At 40.6% G+C, this 20,777-nt stretch overlaps 1 protein-coding gene across 2 annotated transcripts in view; it reads right to left on the reverse strand.

Moving 5' to 3' along the window:
- PLEKHB2 (pleckstrin homology domain containing B2) overlaps window positions 299-20,777 on the reverse strand; it is a 48,782-nt gene continuing 28,303 nt past the window's right edge. The window contains exons 7-8 of one of the 2 annotated variants that reach the window (XM_005675826.3): window positions 8,363-8,468; window positions 299-3,101 (exon numbers count right to left, since the gene is read on the reverse strand). In XM_005675826.3, the coding sequence (XP_005675883.1) occupies window positions 2,965-3,101; window positions 8,363-8,468 (243 nt within the window). In that variant the 3' untranslated portion in view covers window positions 299-2,964. Of the gene's footprint in view, window positions 3,102-8,362; window positions 8,472-20,777 lie in introns of both variants that reach the window. The other variant, XM_005675825.3, reaches the window with a different exon arrangement.

Below are 20,777 nucleotides of genomic sequence, written 5' to 3' on the forward strand. Positions count from 1 at the left end.
GTTTCATGCAGTGTAGCCCGGATAAATACCTCTTTTACAGAGTTAAGACAGGAATTTAATGAGGTATTGTTTTCCGATGTGACAATACATTCCCTAGCACTTAGGGAAAGCTCAATAAATGGCATTCTTATTGCCTGTGATGCAGCAGAAAATGCTGTGTTACTACAAAATAATTTTTAAAAAAACAGATCAGTGTTTGCCAGAGGAGACAGTGGGGAATGGGATAAATGCCTGAAATGTTTTTATCTTTATAGTTAAAATAAACTGAATTAAAAAAAAACAATAGAAGTCAGTGAAATATGCTTTAAGGTTAACAATCATTTAATGTATTAACATTTTCACTTATAAACATACAATTTGCATATACAGGGAAAAACTGGTTCAGAGGACACAAAAGAATACTGGACACAGGCAAGCAATCAGAAGAGAAAAGAAAAGATCAACCCGAAGGGAAAAAAATGGAACTGCATTCCATGCCGGTGTCTATAAACTTGGGAGGAGAGAAAGATCGCACAGAATCACAATTCATGTAGAAAACAAACGTGGGTCATTCGGTATCAATGGCAGGAACTTCTCCCATGATCCAGATCTTGCATCCCGGTCCGCCCCATTTCATGAATGTTGATCTGAAACACAGTCGCTCATCTCTCCCTTCTCTTTAAATCTAACCCTGAAGTTAACTCAAGAAATTTAATGCACAGAGCTAAGAAACAAGCAGACTGGCATGTGTGCAATATCAACGGCCAACTATTTAAAAGTGCACGTGGAAATAAAATGCTGACTAAACATTTTACTTTAGTTAAAGTGAACAAGTTCCTTCCAACTCACCTAACTTCTTGATTTAGGACTACCTAAGCGAGGTGACCAAAGGATTGGCATCTATGAGAACTGGAGCCAAGGAAATGAAGCAGCTCAGCCCATCATTATGCTGAGCATGCACTTCCTCTCAGGACCAAGTCACCAGGGACAGTGAACTTCCAGACTCAACTACAGTTGCCCAGCGTGGCTTGCTTGGCGAGGGACAGGGACTGGAGATGGGGAAGCACATGTATGTCAGGACTTCAGTCCACAGTTCCTCCCACTCTGTCAGGGAGCGGAACACAGGGAGACCATCTGCTTTAAGGGCATTTCAGCGACATAACTCAGAATCTGTGGTTCCGGTAATTCCTAATTCAAAATTAACACTCCAGTGCAACATTAAAAACTGAGTTTAGTACTTTGCTTGTAAAGGATACAACTTGAATAATGATTACCATCTGAACAAAGTTATTCTTATTACATATGATGTAAAATAAGTAACATTTTAACCATCAAAACCAGTATTGTCACAAATCACATGTGGCAACTTTCTACCACATGACACATCCAAAGAGATGACAGCCAAGTATACTTCTTTTCAAGCTGGAAGCAGACTCTCCAGTGTCAAGAGGTACAGTAGAACCGGCTGGGAAACAGACCTGTGGTCACCACAACATTCATTTGGCATCTAGTTTCCATACAGAGATAGAACTATTTAAGTCTGCCTTAGAGGTGGAGTGGACTGATAAGTGAAACAAAAGACTGTGCCTGTAACTGGCCACATAAAATAAAAACAGAATTTGTGCTACCAGGAGTGTGTTTTAAGGAAATATGGCCACATGGAGTATACAGGCAGAGACCTTCAATATGCCTTTGTAAATGTACATTTTTTAAAACATGTGGGACAGAAAACTGGAATAACTGAAGTTTTAAAATTTACATAGCTAAAGAAATAAGAAAATTACAGAAATGCAGGACCCTTGGTTTTTCAGAGCTTCACATGTAAGTTGGGGCTCCAAATTAAATGGTTCAAGCTTCTCTGTGACACTAAAGTCAGAAATAAAAGCAAGGCTGGTGTCCTGGTCAGGTGGAGCGGTATCTTGAGCAGGTCATTCATGTCTCTGGGCCGAAATTCCCATCTATAACCTGAGTTTCCCCCACCATGCAGCACAGGCTCAGGGGCAGCACAGTGCCCAGTCCTACACAGGACAGGAGATGGGCTCATCAACAGCCTTCAGAAGGACATGAACACATCCTCCGTGCAGCCCAATCCCCTGGAACAGGAGCACTGCAACTATGGCTCTCATTTCACTTTCCTCACCATTCTCTTAATAATACTTTCTCAGCAAGTAGAAAAATAAGCTATAAGTAGGCTGAAGTGGCCATAAAAAATGCCCAAAGCAAACACTGAAACCATGATGCCTCTGAAAAAAATAAATCTACCTCCACACACCTTTCTGTAGTTGTTGTGCCTTCTTCAAGTTTTAAATGATAAAGCCCTAAAATGTTGACACTCAAGTCTACTCCTAATTTGGGATGCTTTCCAAGTATCACTACCAAAAACAAACAAATAAGAATAAAATGAAAAAGCATCATTTTCAAGGGGGGAAACTGCCATCCCATCCATCGTCCTGAGCAATCAGCTTTGCTGGAGCCCCAGAGGCTGTGGGATATCACACCGCTGCCTAAGGAAGGTTCCAGCCTACTAACTCCTGAAGTAACATGCAGCCAGTTCTGGTCTGAGGTTTCAAAGTCTGACATTAAACCAAAAGAACTGCAGCTTTTCTCGCCACAGTCATTCACTCACTCATACATCACCCATGTTACCAGCAAAACACTAAAATAAATTATCCCGTAAGAAGTAAGACCTAACTCTAAAAAGAAAATGGCCTTTCAAAACGGGTGTGTTCAAATAAAGCATTGACAGAGTTTTATAAGGAAACCCCTCAAATGAGCCAGTGCTGCCATAGAGTCCACATTTTAGCTAAACAGCAGTCCAAAGCTTTCTCTGCAGTACTTCTATGTACTTATAAGCATTTTGTCACTACTTTCAAAAGAACTATTAAACCTATTACTAAAAACATTTATAACAAACAGAAATGCCCTGCAAATCATATTATTGCACACGGGGTATCAGAAGCTGTGCACACCGAGGTTCCACGGACTCTAGAAGACCCAGAACAGAGACCCCAGGGCCATGCCTGTGGCTGCTCCGGCCAGCATGCCCAGCGCCAGGTCGCTATCGTTGTCTCGGTACCGCTCACGAATGATGACTTGGTTGGCAGGCTGCTGTCCATAAAGCCCTGGAAAAGAAGGAAAGAACAGACTCCTGAGGAGCAGTTTGTGAAGCTCAACATTCACTCAAAACGACAGCTCATTTGCCTGGGACCCTTCCTGAGGTTTCTCCATGCACAGCACTCTTCCTACAGACTCGTCTCCCTCAGAGAGCTGGGCGTGGGGGGGTGACTTTGGTGAGTGCTCCCCAGCTCTCCTTCACCAGAGGTGAAGGGGACTCGGCTTGGCCGAGTGAGGGGGACACTCCATATCTAAGATGGAACTAAGAGAAAAATCAAGATGCTCAGTTTCCCAAGGTCCACAGTCCCGGACACTACAGAGAGCAGAATCCTAATGAAGTTGCAAACCCCAGCCTACAATGTCTGCTTCAGCCCCCAGTGTTCATCAGGATGGCAGGCAGACCAGGAACACAGGAGACACACAGAGCCTAGAGACTGTGGGAGAGCCAAGGATCCCCATCCAGAAGTTAAACAGCTTCTTAGTATTCATGGAAACGATATGTAAATTAAATTAAACCTTAAATCTGCTAACATAATCTGCTCTTCATTTTTAATGTTATGCCTTTATGGAGAAAAATATTTGTCAGAGGGAAAACATCTAAAAAACAAACTTTAAACAAATTTAAACTTAGTTGCACAATTAAAGTTCTCAACTGGAAATGTTTTCTTCTATATTTCACAATATGTTGTCCAAAAGCTAGTTAGCTTTAAAATTGTTCCCACAGGACTTCCCTGGTGGTGCAGTGGATAAGAATCCATCTGCCAATGCAGGGGACACAGGTTCGATCCCCAGACCAGGAGGAGCCCACACTCCAGAGCCCACAAGCCACAACTACTAAGCCTGCAGACCGCAGAGCCTGTGCTCTACAACAAGAGAAGAGCCCCCAGTCTCTGCAACTAGAAAAAGCCCACATGAATCCATGAAGACCCAGCACAACTGGAGATGAATTTCCTCACATACAGTGCTAACGTTCCTCCTTAACCCATTATTCTCTTAACAGTTCAACCCTAGGAAAGTGAGAAATTGATCCAATAGTGATACGTCCATAAAGAATGAAGATACTAAATGATAAGTGCTTACCAGTCTAAGCACTTACAGTATTACAAGCATTTATATGTACAGACTCACTTAATCCTCACAACAATCCTTGGAGTTGAGCTTACTGTTATCCCTGTTCTATAAACAGGGAAAGAGAGAGGTACATGGGGCCTGAGCACACTGAGTGCATGCCAACCCAGGCACTCTGGCTACAGTGTGCACTCAGACACCAATGCCCCTAATATGATGAAGGAAAGAGAAGCATCAAAGCCACAGAGTAGGAAAATGGGACCATTATAAACCTAGAGGCTTATGAAGGTCAGGCAATAACATTAGAAGCAAAGATTTTTTTTTAATGTAATATTTAAACTACATAACTGGTAAACTACAGCATTCATAATCACAGCCTTGAAATTTTAAAAATTTCAACTAGGCAACTCCAATTAGTAACATGTAATACAGCAGGACCCTGTAGCTGACCTAATTTAAAGACCCCTGGAAAATCTAAATCTGCATTCCAGCTTTAGCTCCACAGAAGGACCCCTCACTCCATGACCAGGAGCCAACTTCTGCAGCTCATCTCTATTTCTACCAAAAGCTAAGTCTTTACCAAAGTCAGCTGGGGAACATTTCCAAACTGTATTCATTTTAATTATCTAGTTTAATCTTTACATAAATGATCCAAACATGAATGTAGAAAAGGAAGATACTGTTAGATATTTTAAGAACAACTAAGTCAGATACTTTTTAGCTTCCCTGGTGGCTCATATGGTAAAGAATCCGCCTGCAATGCAGGAGACCTTGGTTCAATTCCTGGGTTGGGAAGATCCTGGAGAGACTAAATAAAGGCAGATAACTTTTACAGATTACTATCAAACCAAGAAATTGAGAATTATAAAATCTAGAGGTGTTCTCTCAGACTTAGCCCTGGAAACTGCAGAGCAATTACGTGACATGAGTACCATCTCAACAAGACAGAAACAGAGGACTCCAACCAAAGGAGCCAATTCAAACCAAAGATCTCAAGGTCACATCAAAAGACAACTGAACAAATGTCCACTAGTGTGGGGAAATTAAAACAGAATACTTACAGTGTGTACACAGCACTTTTTAAATTGGTAGACTGACCACCAGTTCCAGTAATAGTAAAGAGAAGGCCTTTAACCTTCTCTGCACAACAAGGGCCTCTATGGACACTGCAAGGCAGTGCGTCATGAAGCTGGCAAAGCACCAGAATCCTAGAAAGGCCGACTGAAGACCTCCTGTCTGGTTACCAGCATGATGCTGCTGTGGGACAGCCACAACTGAGCAGCCCTTTCACAGCAAGCACACTTACAGTGTGTGCACAGCACTTTTTATATTGGTTGGTAGGCATTTGGCTGTCATGATGCAAATGCCAAATGCCTACCAACTGCACTCAGCCTTCAGCAGCAAGTTGTCTGAGGTTGCGCTGAGAATGCTGTCTCGTTTTTCATGATGAAAGTCAAAGGCAGGGATGGAATCCTATATATAAAACTTCCCTTCACAAGCACAAAACTTCTGCTCTTCTACAGAGTAAGAAACAGCTAGGATTATCGCAATCTATGGCCTAGGGGCTGAATAAAAGTCTGGCTCTCATCAGACAAATAGGCTGACTTAAAAACTGAACACAAACCCCAAAATAAATGTGAAAAAAAATAATTCATACAGGAAAAGAATTAATTTGTAAACAATTAATTATACAATCTTTATCTTTGCCAGTAATTAGAAATGTAAACTAAGGCAACCTGGTTCCATGTTAAGACCTAATGAGGTTATCAAAACTTTCAGAGAACAACAGAAACAGCAGGCAATCTTGATGCAACTGCAGAGAAACCAGCACATCAGTAACTCCTGCTGCCGCTGCTGCTAAGTCACTTCAGTCGTGTCCGACTCTGTGTGACCCCATAGACGGCAGCCCACCAGGCTCCCCCATCCCTGGGATTCTCCAGGCAAGAACACTGGAGCAGGTTGCCATTTCCTTCTCCAATGCATGAAAGTGAAAAGTGAAAGTGAAGTCGCTCAGTTGTGTCTGACTCTTTGCGAGCCCATGGACTGCAGCCTACCAGGCTCCTCCGTCCATGGGATTTTCCAGGCAAGAGTACTGGAGTGGGGTGCCATTGCCTTCTCTGCAGTAACTCCTAGGGGCATTATAAACTGGTGAACTACTCTGGGAAATAACTTAGTAAATGCATAGCATCAAGAGTTACTGTAACACTGTCAGATGAAATGAAATAAAGTATAAGCTTCCCTCAAAACAATCCAGAGCTGGGGGAAAAAGGTACAGATGAAACAAGATGCTGTAACTGTTAAAGCTGGAAACAGGTAAATTTAACAGCTCATTTACTGTCCTTACTGTAAACTTTTATAATTTTAAAATGTATCAAAAACAAAATGTTTATGCCCTTTGACATATTAACATACAGAAATCAAAAATGTATTCTAAGACATACTTAACAGGAATAAAAAACAAACTGATTAGAAACAGTCAAAGCAATATCTATGAGAGAAAAACTTAAAAGAAAAAGTAAACAGCCAGTAAGTACTAGAAGACTTAATATTACCCCATATGATAGGATGTAATCATTAAAAATAGTAATGAAGATTATGTAGCACTCTGGACAAAATACATAAAATTTTTAAATGAGAATGAAATATAAAATCTAATGTAATGCCATTAACAAAACAAAACATAATAAAGCAAACACGCTCCAAAAGAGTAATGTAAGATAACAAAGATGAAACTATTGGTTTACAAGAAGAAAATAATTAATAAAATAATTAATAAAATAATTAAATAGCTGTGCTCGGATCAGAGGATAGACAAATAGCTCATTTTTTAGTATCATTATTTCACTGGTTTTCAACCTGACATGAAAAAAAAAAAATCAAGCAAGGCAAAACTTCAGAGTCTACACTACCTTAGTGATCAGCATCAGATTTCCAAAACAGGTTAACTGGAGAAACTCTCCTCTATTAGGTGCTAACGCACCACTAACCACCACTACTGTGAGTCTGGGGAAATCCAGACTCTGTGGCAACCCCACTAGCTTCTTTGCGGCATTAATACCAGTGACCACTCACTCTTGTGGTAACAGTCCTTCCACTGCTTCTGCGATAAGGCACTGTGCTAGACTGCTGATCTCTCAGCAACCTGTGGGCGTGCGTCCCAATCCATGCATCAGTTCCCTCTCACGTGTGTCGCTCTGACATGCCACACTCACTGAGAACTGCCCCTGACTTCATTGGGGTCTGGTATGGCCTCACTCTTCAGGCCATTAGCCACACAGCTCAGGTCACCACTGCCCTGGCTGTAGGCTCCAGCACCATTCCCCACATATTCCTGACCTCCACCCTACAGACATCCCTCTGCCCAGGCTGCACCCAGGACTTGACGCTATCTCAGTTCAGTTCAGACACTCAGTCATGTCTGACTCTTTGAGACCCCATGGACTGCAGCACCCAGGCTTCTCTGTCCATAACCAACTCCCAGAGCTTGCTCAAACTCATGTCCATTAAATCGGTGACGCCACCCAACCATTTCATCCTCTGTCATCCCCTTCTCCTCCTGCCTTCAATCTTTCCCAGCATCAGGGTCTTTTCCAGTGAGTCAGTTCTTCACATCAGGTGGCTAAACTATTGGAGTTTCAGCTTCAGTATCAGTCTTTCCAATGAATATTCAGGACTGATTTCCTTTGACACTATCTACACAGGTCAATCGCTCACACCTAACACTTAGTTTCAGGTGAGATGAAAATGAAAGGAGTAAATATAAGCCTTCTCCAGAGTAAATATAAGCCTTTCTATGCCTCTACTTCATCTTCAAAATGAAACATCACCTCCGTAGTGAAAATTTTTGAAAGCTACAACCAGAAGGAAAAAAACAGGAGAAAGATTACCCCTTATTCCTTAAAACAGAACTCTTAGGTTATTTCTTAATGTAAGTGTATTTCAGTAAGCACAAATTCTCATCTTGGGAACGAATCTGAATACAACAGTGAAGTTTTAAAAATCAAGCCTACTCTAACTTTGTAAAGTAGTGTGAAAACATATAATGCTTTCTTTTTTTTTAAATAGCACAGTGACTTGTCATCTATAACCAGAAAAATTACAGTTCACTTACCTCTAAACTGAGAAACAAAAATTCCTCAGGCTTCACTGATCTACACACTAAATGACGAGAAACTAGGAATGAAAGGCTGGCATGAGTTACCTGCATACGGGTACTGATAGGGTACAGCATAAGCCTGTCCGTTTGCAGCATAGACAACTTGAGTTCCTGGTGGGTATGCACCACTGTATGGACCATAGCCATATGCCTGCTGAAAAAAATATAAGCCCATTAGAAATACAATTTTAAAACTCAACATCCATTTATAATAAAAACTCTCAACCAAATGGTTATAAAGAGAACATACCTCAACATAAGAAAAGCTACATATGACAGGCTCATAGCTAGCATCAACACTCAATGGATGATGAAAAGCTAAACAATTTCTCTATGATCAGGAATAAGACAATGATGCCTACTGTACCCACTTTTATTCAACCTACTATCAGAAGGCCAAGTCAGAGCCATGTAGACAAGAAAAGGAAATAAAAGGCATCCAAACTAGAAAGGAAAAGATACTGAGTTAGCCAAAAAGTTTGCTGGGGTTTTCTGTAAGATGGTATGGAAAAAAAACAAATGAAATTTTTGTCACTGTTTGCAGATGACAGAATAGTATATACAGAAAACCCTAAAGACTCTACAAAAAAACTAAGAATAAATGAATTCAGTAAAGTTCCAGGATACAAAATTAATACACAGAAATCTGTTGAATTTCAATACACTAGGAACAAACTTTCAGGAAGAGAAATTAAGAAAATCATACTATGTACAATTGCATCAAAACAATAAATTATGATCTTCCCAACCCAGAGAGCAAATCAGGGTCTCCTGCACTGCAGGCAGATTCTTTACCATCTAACACACCATGGAAGCCCATGATAAACATACTACTATATCTAAAACAGGTAATCAACAAGGACCTACTGTATAGCACTGGGAACTCTACCCAAAAGTCTGTAATAACCTATAAGAGAAAAGAATCTGAAAAATAACAGACATACATATATCTACAGATGAATCAATTTGTTGTACACTTGAAACTAATACAATATTGTAAACCAAGTATCTTGTTGTGCAGTCGCTCAATCGTGTCCAGCTCTGCCATCTCATGGACTGTAGCACGCCAGGCTTCCCTGTACTATCTCCCGGAGTTTGCTCAGATTCGTGCCCACTGAGTCAGTGATGCAGTCCAATCAGCTCATCCTCTGATGCCTCCTCCTCCTGCCCTCAATCTTTCCCAGCATCAGTGTTTTCCAATGAGTCAGCTCTTCTCATCAGGTGGCCAAAGTATTGGAACTTCAGCTTCTGTCCTTCCAATGAATATTCAGGGTTAATTTCCTTTAGGATTGACTGGTATGATCTCCTTACTGTGCAAGACACTCTCAAGAGTCTTCTCCAACATCACAGTGCAAAAGCATCAATTCTTCAGCACCCAGCCTTCTTTGTGGTCTGGCTCTCACACCCTACATAACTACTTGAAAAACCATAGCTTTGACTATACAGACCTTTGTCTGCAAAGTGATGTCTCTGCTTTTTAATACACTGTCTAGGTTTGTCATAGCTTTTCTTCCAAAGAGCAAGTGTCTTTTGTGGCTGCTGTCACCATCCACAGTGATTTTGGAGCCCAAGAATATATAATCTGTAACTGTTTCCACTTTTTCCCCTTCTGTTTCCCATAAAGTGATGGGACCGAATGCCATGATCTTATTCTTAGTTTTTTGAATGTTGAGTTTTAAGCCAGCTTTTCACTCTCCTCTTTCACAAAGAGGCTCTTTAGTTCCTCTTTGCTTTCTGCCATTAGAGTGGTATTATCTGCATATCTGAGACTGTTGATACTTCTCACAGCAATCTTAACTCCAGCTTAGGATTCATCCAGCCTATGTTTTGCATGATATACTGTGCACATAAGTTAAATAAGCAGGGTGACAATATACAGCCTTGACGTACTCCTTTTGCCAATTCTGAACCAATCCACTGTTTCATGTCTGGTTCTAACTTCCTTCTGAAGCTACTTACAGGTTTCTCAGGAGACAGGTTAAGTGGTCTGGTATTCCCATCTCTTTAAGAATTTACCACAGTTTGTTGTGATCCACACAGTCAAAGGCTTTAGCATAGTCAATGAAGCAAAAGTACATGTTTTTCTGGAATTCCCCTGCTTTTTCTATGATCCAACAGATGTTGGCAATTTGATCTCTGGTACCTGCCTCTTCAAAACCCAACTTGTTTATCTGGAAGTTCTTGGTTCATGTACTCCTAAAGCCTAGATCAAAGAATTTTGAGCATAACCTTGCTAGCATGTGAAATGAGCGCAACTGTACAGTAGTCTGAACATTCTTTAGTGTTGCCTTTCTTTAGGATTGGAATGAAAACACCTTTCCCAGTCCTGTGGCCACTGCTGAGTTTTCCCAATTTGCTGACATAATTGTGTGCAGCACTTTAACAGCATCATCTTTTAGGATATGAAATAGCTCAGCTGGAATTCCATCACCTCCACTAGCTTTGTTTGTAGTCATTAATTCTTCCTAAGACCCACTTGACTTCACACTCCAGGATATCTGGCTCTAGGTAAATGACCACACCATCGTGGTTACCTGGATCATTAAAATCTTATTTGTATAGTTCTGTATATTCTTACCACTCTCTTAATTTCTTCTGCTTCTGTGAGGTCCCTGCTGTTTCTGCCCATCTCTGGGCACAATAAAGATACCATGAAATTGTATCTTCCAATTTTCTTGAAGAAATCTCTAGTCTTTCCCATTCTGTTGTTTTCCTCTATTTCTTTGCACTGTTTACTTTAAAAGGCCTTTTTATCTCTCCTTGCTGTTCTCTGGAACTCTATATTCAATTGGGAATATCTTTCCCTTTGTCATCTGCCTTTTGCTTGTCTTCGTTCTCAGCTGTTTGTAAGGCATCCTCAGACAACCACTTTGCCTTCTTGCATTTCTTCTTCTTTGGGATGGTTTTGGTCACCACCTCCTATTCAATGTTACAAACCTCCACCCACAGTTCTTCAGACACCCTGTTTACCAGATCTAATCCCTTGAATCTATTCATCACCTCCACTGTATAATCATAAGGGCTTAGATTTAGATAATACTTGAATGGTCTAGCGGTTTTCCCTACTTTCTTCAATTTAAGTCTGAATTCTTCAGTAAGGAACTCAATCTGAGGCACAGTCAGCTCCAGGTCTTGTTTTTGCTGACTGTAAGAACTTCTCCATCTTTGGCTACAAAGAACGTTATCGATATAATTTCAGTATTAACCATCTGGTGATGTCCACATGTAGAGCTGTCTCTTGTGTTGTGGAAGAGGGTGTTTGCTATGACTAGTGCATTCTCTTGGCAAAACTCAACCTTTGTCCTGCTTCTTTTGTACTCCAAGCTAAACTTGTCTGTAACAGGTATCTCTTGAGTTCCAACTTTTACATCCCAATCCTCTATGATGAAAAGAACATTTTTATGGTGTCAGTTCTAGAAGGTCTTGTAGGTCTTCATAAAACTGGTCAACTTCAGCTTCTTTGGCTTTAGTGGCTGGGGCATAGATTGGATTACTGTGATGTTGAATGGTTTGCCTTGGAAACAGACGAAGATCATTCTGTCCTTTTTGAGATTGCAACCAAGTATACTTGTTGTTTACTTTTGTTTACTATAAGGGCTAGTCCATTTCTTCTAAGGGATTCTTGACCACAGTAGTAGATACAATGGTCATCTGAATTAAATTCGCCCATTCCCATCCATTTTGGTTCACTGATTCCTAAAATACTGATGTTCACTCTTGGCATCTCCTTCTTGACCATGCCCAATTTACCTTGATTCATGGACCTAACATTCCAGGTTCCTATTCAATATTGCTCTTTACAGCACTGGACTTTATTTTCACCACCAGACACATCCACAGCTGAGCCTCATTTCCTCTTTGGCCAAGCTACTTCATTCTTTCTGGACCTATTTCTCCACTCTTCCCCAGTATCATATTGGATAACTGCTGACCTGGGAGGCTCATCTTCTGGTGTCATATCTTTTTGCCTTTTCATTCTGTTCATGGGGTTCTCAAGGCAAGAATACTTCAGGGATTTGCCATTCTCTTCTCCAATACATCACATTTTATCAGAACTCACTACCATGACCCATCTATCCATCACAGTATGGCTCACAATTTCACCAAGTTACACAAGGCTGTGATCCCTGTGATCATTTTGGTTAGCTTTCTGTGACTGCGGTTTTCATTCTAGAGGTGGTGGGACTGTAGTCAAGTATATGCTAATATAAGTACACTTGATATTTAAGTGTAACAAGTATACTCTAATATAAAATGAAAATTATAAAACAAAACGAAAAAGCCATAAAATGGCTAGGATAAATTTAACCAAGGAGGTGAAGGGCCTATACACTGAAAACTATACAACAGTGATGAAAGATACTGAAAATACAAATAAATGAAAATATATTCCAAGCTAATGGATTGGAAGAATAATTAAAATGTATATACTATCCAAAATAATCTATAGATTCAATGCAATTCCTATCAAATTTCCAATGGCATTTTTTGTAGAAATAGAATAATTCTATAATTTGTATGGAACTACAAAAGACCCAACATAGCCAAAGAAAGAAGAATAAAGCTGAAGGTATCATGCTCCCAGATTTCAAACTAAACTACAAAGTAATCACAACAGTATGGTATTGGCATAAAAACAGACACAGAATCAATGGAACAGGAGAGCCCAGATACAAACCCACATATATATGGTAAATTCAGTCAGTTCAGTCGCTCAGTCGTGTCTGACTCTCTGCAACCCCATGAACCAACCGCAGCACGCCAGGCCTCCCTGTCCATTACCAACTTCTGGAGTTCACTCAGACTCACGTCCATCGAGTCAGTGATGCCATCTAGCCATCTCATCCTCAGTCGTCCCCTTCTCCTCCTGCCCCCAATCCCTCCCAGCATCAGTCTTTTCCAATGAGTCAACTCTTCTCATGAGATGGCCAAAGTACTGGAGTTTCAGCTTTCTTTCCTTCCAAAGAAATCCCAGGGCTGATCTCCTTCAGAATGGACTGGTTGGATCTCCTTGCAGTCCAAGGGACTCTCCAACACCGTAGTTCAAAGGCATCAATTCTTCGGCGCTCAGCCTTCTTCACAGTCCAACTCTCACATCCATACTTGCCTACTGGTAAAACCATAGCCTTGACTAGATGGACCTTGGTTGGCAAAGTAATGTCTCTGCTTTTGAATATGCTGTCTAGGTTGATCATAGCTTTCCTTCCAAGAAGTAAGCATCTTTTAATTTCATGGCTGCAGTCACCATCTGCAGTGATTTTGGAGCCCCAAAAAATAAAGTCTGACACTGTTTCCACTGTTTGCCCATCTATTTCCCATGAAGTGATGGGATCGGATGCCATGATCTTAGTTTTCTGAATGTTGAGCTTTAAGCCAACTTTTTCACTCTCCTCTTTCACTTTCATCAAGAGGCTTTTTAGTTAACTTACCACAAAGGAGCCAAGAATAATCGAAACAATGGGGAAAGGAGAGTCCCTTCAATAAATGGTGCTGAGAAAGTTAAGACAGTCATATGCAAAAGAATGAAATTTGACCATACATGGTATCTTATGGCAAAGAGTTGGACACAATTGAGCGACGTCACCTCACCTCACCTCTGGTATCTTATACCATACACAAAAATTGACTCAAAGTGGATTAAATATGTAAGATCTGAAACCCTAAAACTCCTAGGAAAAAATCATACGTGATAAGCTCAACAGTGGTTACAGTGATGATTTTTTTGGATCTGATTCCAAAATCAAAGGCAACAAAAGCAAAAATAAACGTGAGACTACATCAAACTAAAAAGCTCCTGAATAAGAAAGGAAATCGTCAACAAAATGAAAAGGCAAGCTATCAAATGGGAGAAAATATTCACAAATCATGTTATCTGATAAGAAGTTAATATCTAAAGTATCAACATATAAGGAACTCATACAACTCGAAGGCAAAAAACAATCTGATTAAAAAACAGACCAAAGAACTAAACAGACATCTTCCCAAAGAAGAAATACAGATGGCCAACAGGCACATGAAAACGATACTCAACGTCACTAATCACCAGGGAAATGCAAATCAAAACCACAATGAGTATCACCTCACACTTGTTAGAATGACTATTACTAAAAAGACAAAAAATAACAACTGCTGACAAGGATATGAAGAAAAGGGAACCCTCATACACAATTATGATAAGATTTTATCTTATCTGGTGCCTCCTGTATCTAAAACAATAATAGAAAGGAGTTTCTCAATGAGGTACCACTTCACACCAGTCAATGTCTGCGATCCAAAAATCTGCAAGCAATAAATGCTGGAGAGGGTGTGGAGAAAAGGGAACCCTCCTACACTGTTGGTGGGAATGCAAACTAGTACAGCCACTTTGGAGAACAGTGTGGAGATTCCTTAAAAAATTGCAAATAGAACTACCTTATGACCCAGCAATCCCACTGCTGGGCATACACACCGAGGAAACCAGAACTGAAAGAGACACATACACCCCAATGTTCATCGCAGCACGGTTTATAATAGCCAGGACATGGAAACAGATGTCCATCAGCAGATGAATGGATAAGAAAGCTGTGGTACATATACACAATGGAGTATTACTCAGCCGTTCAAAAGAATACATTTGAATCGGTTCTGATGAGATGGATGAAACTGGAGCCGATTATAGAGAGTGAAGTAAGCCAGAAAGAAAAACACCAATACAGTATACTAACACATATATATGGAATTTAGAAGGATGGCAATGACGACCCTGTATGCAAGACAGCAAAAAAGACACAGATGTATATAACGGACTTTTGGACTCAGAGGGAGAGGGAGAGGATGGGATGATTTGGGAGAATGGCATTGTAACATGTATACTATCATGTAAGAATAGAATCGCCAGTCTATGTCCGATGCAGAATACAGCATGCTTGGGGCTGGTGCATGGTGATGACCCAGAGAGATGTTATGGGGAGGGAGGTGGGAGGGGGGTTCATGTTTGGGAATGCATGTACACCCGTGGTGGATTCATGTCAATGTATGGCAAAACCAATACAGTATTGTAAAGTAAAATAAAGTAAAAATAAAAATTAAAAAAAAAAAAAGAATAGAATTATCAGTTGATCCAGCAATTCCACTTCTGAGTATTTATTTAAAGGAAACAAACACTAACACAAAACGGTATCTGTATCCCCATGTTCACTGCAGCATTATTTACAATAGATAAGATATGGAAACAATGTAAAGTGTCCATCAGTTAACAAACATATAAAGAAAATGTGATCCAAATATACAATGGAATATTATTCTACCATTAAAAAAGGACATCTTGCCTTTTTTGCCTGCATGGATAGACCCTGAGTGTTTGAAAGAAGTCAAAGACAAATACCATATGATCTCATCTGGTATCTCATAGATTCCGTATGTGGAATCTATCTTTAAAACAAACCAAAAAAAAGTTCACAGATAGAGAACAGACTAGTAGTTGCCAAAGAGAAGGGGGAACCAGAGAGGTGGGGTTGCGGGGTGGGCAGGGGATGAACAAATTGGTTAAGGGAATCAAAACGCACAAACTTCCAATCGTAAAATAAATAAGCCATGGGGATATAATGCACACCACGGTGGTTATAGTTTATACTACTATACTGCATATTTGAAAGTTGCTAAGAGAGTAGATCTTAAAAGTTATCAGCGTTTAAGAAACAATTTTTTACATATGGTGAAAGATGTTAAACAGACCTACTGCAGTGATTATTCTGCAGTAATATTATTTTGAAATAATACCAATATAGATTATGCTGTACATTGGAAACTAACATAATGTTGCATGCCAAATATACCTCAATTTTTTTAAACACAATTTGAAAACACTGGCAATGTATTAAAATTGGTTCTCCAAGTTCCATTCTATAAAGTATGGTAGTCTATAAAAAAGTAAAGAATATGAGACAGTATGCTTATATACTTTAAGGTTCTAAAAATATAAACCCATAACTGAAATCTACTTTCAAGCTATAAAATAAAGAAAGCAGAAAAAATACAACAAAAAAGAGAACCAGACTTGCCAGTGATTCCAATTTCAATTCAGCTCTACCATCAACCTGACCTTCAGTAAGTCATCCATCTAACTCCTGTAGGCCTTATTTGGTTCATCTCAAAAATGATCAGTTTGGACTAAGTGAAAAATGAGATTCATCCAATGTCAGTTTTCTCTTGATAAAACCAACCTAGTAGCAAAACCCTTCCCACAAAACCCTCCCCAGTCCAATTTCCAGAAGTTCCTGTGTGGAGAATATAAAAGACTGAGGCTATTGAGGAGTCTGAAGACAGAGGCCTGGACAGGTAACTGGCAGTTTTCCAACAGGACATGCCTATGAAAGAACACAGCCAGAAATGAGCAGTGGACTGCTTCCACTGACCAAGTACAGGACTGGAAAGCATGGAAATAAAAGGCCTGGCCTCCCTTACCGGCTCACAGCTGGTGGGAAGGCAGATGTGTTTACAGACAATTACAATTATTGTCACTGCGTGACAAAGGCTACCGCACAGGGACAGGGAGCAGCTGCAGCCTGGCAAATACACAGGTAGATCTGAATCTGTTATCTTACCAAAGCAGGAAATAAGAGTTATGCTTTTGGAGGATAAAATAGATGCAGATGTTTTCCCTATTCCTCCTGCTACATACAACTGAAAACCTGGACATTACACATACAACAAACGTGAGGAGACTCTGAAAGGTGGAGAGAAGGCAGTCAACGTCTGCAGGCTTCATGACCCTAAGAAGGACATGCCGTGAGTCCCCTGAGTTTTCTTTTTGCCTCCTACATCCTAGACTGGATAAAGCAGAAGTGGCAACACAGAAATGCCAGTATGTGCAGACCTTTCTTTGCCTGCCTCAAAGAAAGCCTGCTGTCTCTACCCAAAGAACCTGGGAAGGAAAAGGGTAATCTAGCAAGAGAGACCATCTTTAGGCAATAACTGCTCCACTCAGCCAAACAACACAAAAACAGCTGTGGCTGTTACTTCCACCAGCAGAGTCAAGTCTGGAGAAAGGCTCTCGCCCACCCCATCCTGAACAGCGTCAGAGAAGGTCAAGTGGGAAGCCGGAAATATCATCCCTGTCAGACAGAAACGTGGCAGCCCCAGTCCCACGCCGTGTCAGTGGAGACCATGCAGGGAGCCAGAACTTCCACCTGTGCCCAGCGGAAAGAAGGTGCCCCTTCCCATCCTGCTGGGGTAGGGTCAACAGAGACCAAGTGAAGATCAAGTACGTTCACAAACTCCTACCAGTAACCATAGCTACATAGTTACAGAGAGGCTTATGGGAAACAGCAGAAAAAGTCCCTCCAACTCCCAGGCAGGCTGGTGTCAGCAGAGACCTAGAGAAGGGCCTAAATTCCCAGGCCTGCAAGCAATGACAATGAGCTACAGTCAATTGGGACCCAGTGGAAGACCTGGACTTCCACCCCTTACATGGAAGAAACAAAGCCAATCCTCACCCACCAGAGAGGCTTTAGAAGGAACTCTGCTAAAATGCAGGACTTGAATAGATTCAGTCTTATAATATTTAAAATTTCGAGGTTTTGATAAAAAATAATTTGTCATACCAAGAACCAGGAAGATCTCAAACTAAAATGAGAGAAGACAAAAGAGACCAACACCAACATAACAAAGATGTTGGAATTACCTAAGAAGGACTTTAAAGCAGCTACCATTAAGAAATTACAGACAGGTAGTAATGACCTTGGCTTTCCGGGTGACGCAGTCGTAAAGAATCTGCCTACCTTGCAGGAGATGCATGCAGGTTCAATCTCTGGGTCAGGAAGACCCCCCCAGAATAGAAAATAGCAACCCACTCCAATATTCTTGCCTGGAAAACTCCATGGAGAGAGAAGCCTGGCAGGCTATCATCCATGGGGTCACAAAGAGTCAGACATGACTGAGAGACTGAGCAAACGTGCACCATTAAAATATTTCAATAAGTAAGAACACATTTGAGATACACTTAAAACAAAAACAGGGTCTTCACAAAACCAGAAAAATCTCTGTAAAAGCTATATAAAGATATATATCAATAATAACCAAATAAAAATTTTAGAAATAAAAAAATAATGAACTGTTCAGTGAAGAGACTCAACAACAAATAGAGATGATGAATAATCAATGAACATGAATATAAAGAGTAGAAATTACCCAGTTAGAACAGAGATAAAACAGATTAAAGAAAAAAAATGAGCAAAAACTTTTAAACATGTGGGACATCTAACATCTGTGTCATTAGTTTTAGAAGAGAAAGAGGGTGGGGCTAAAAAAAAATTCCAGAAATAATAGCTTGAAATTTCCCAAATTTAGCAACAAACATAAACCTGTGTGAAACTGAATGAACACCAAATAAGACTAACTCCAAATGTACACTTCACAGGCAAACCTCTGAAAACTGAAGACAGAGAGAGCAGCCAGAAACTATGCACTGCCTTAAGGGAGAAGAAAATTCGAATGATAGCAAATGTGTCGTCAGAAATCAGGAGGGCCAAAGGAAAAAGCACACATCTCCCCAGTGCTGAAAGAAATGTCAACTCAATTCTATACTAGTGAAAACATTCTTCAGAGAAAAAGATGAAATTGAGACATTTTCAAATGAAGGAAAATGGAGAATTTGTTGCTAGCAGATCTGTCCTAAAAAAATGACAAGAGGAAGTTCACTAAACAGTAAATAATAAAAAAAAGAAATCTGGAAACATCAGTAGGTAAGAAAGTATGGTCACACCAGAATACATGTAAATATAATAAAAACCACATATTGATTTTTCTAAGTTTGACAGCCATATTTTTTTATACACCATACTCAATACATGTAAAAGAAATACTTAAAACAATGATACCATAAAACGAGAGAGAAAAACAGAATTTAGAGGCAGTGGTTTGGGCTTCCCTGGTGGCTCAGCGCTAAAGAACCCGTCTGCCAGTGCAGGAGAGACAGGCTCAGCACCTGATCTGGGAAGGTCCCACACGCCACAGAGCAACTAAGCCCACGCACCGCAATCCTGAGCCTCTGCTCTAGAGCCCCGGAGCCTCACTTCCAGAGCCCGCGTGCCGCAGCTCAAGAGGCCCCCACACCCCAGAGCTGCTGCTCCGCACAACAGAAGCCACTGCAATGAGAAGCCTGCGCATCATAACTACAAAGCAGCCCCCACTTGCCGCAACTAGAGAAAAGCCTGGGCAGCAACGAAGACCCAGCACAGCCAAAGATAAATACATACACACAATCATAGAGGCAATGGTTTGACACTTCACTGCACTTGATAAAATTCAATCATCTGACTGAAAAACATGTATATATGTATAATAACTAGAACAACCACTAAAATATTAATAGCAATACAAAAAGATACTCAAAACATTACAGATAAGTGAAAATGTAATTCTAAAACATGTTTTATGGGAATTCCCCGGTGATCCAGTGGTTAGGACTCCATGCTTTGACTGCTAAGGGCCCAGGTTACATCCCTGGTCCAGGAAATAAGGTCCCACAAGCTGTGTGTGGTACAGCCCAAAAAAATAAAAATAAGTAAAATAAAATAAGACATGTTCCAATAATCCACAAAACGCTTAAGACAAAGAACAGAGACATGAAAAAATAGAGCCAAAAACACAAACAATAAAACAGCATGCTTAATGTATCGAAATCACATTATATGCAAATGATTTACAGGAAAGGATGACTGATGTGTTTTGATACAAACTTGAAACAAGTATTATATAAGCTTTGAGATCCAATTCACCATATAATGACTAGAGACAATAATATTATATTGTAATTATGTAAAGTAATAAATATTGCCACACTGGCACTCATTTACCCTACATAAAGGTCCCAAAATAACAGGGTACACCTTAAACTTACACAATAAAAATGTAAATGTCCTAAATATACCAACTACAAGTTAGAAATCTGTCAGATGAGGGGGTGAGGGCATGACCCAACTACGTGTTGCCTACAAGAAACTACATGCCGTCTATAAGGAACACGCTTCAGTGTAATATGTACGTTGAAAGAAAAAAGACTAAGCCCATGCGCCACAACCACTGAGCTGTAAAGAATCCGCCTGCAATGCAGGAGACACGGGAAACACAGGTTTGACCCCTGGGTCAGGAAGATCCCCTGGAGAAGGATATGGCCATCCACTCCAGTATTCTTGCCTGGGAATTCTCATGGACTACAGCTCACGGGCCGCAGAATAGTCGGACACAACTGAGCACATAGCACAAGCTTTACTTGCATGCCTGCTATGTGTGTGTACATCCTGGAGCCTGGGAGCTGGCACTGCTGAGCCCGCGTGCTCCAACTACTGAAGCCAGCGTGCCCGAGAGCCCCGGCTCCACCACAAGAGAAGCCACCACAATGAGAAGCCCACGCACTACAGGTGGAGAGCAGCCTTCGCCTGCCACAGAGAAGAGCTACACACAGCAGTGAAGGCCCAGCACC

Source organism: Capra hircus, chromosome 2 (assembly GCF_001704415.2).
Source record: "Capra hircus breed San Clemente chromosome 2, ASM170441v1, whole genome shotgun sequence".
NCBI lineage: Eukaryota > Metazoa > Chordata > Mammalia > Artiodactyla > Bovidae > Capra > Capra hircus.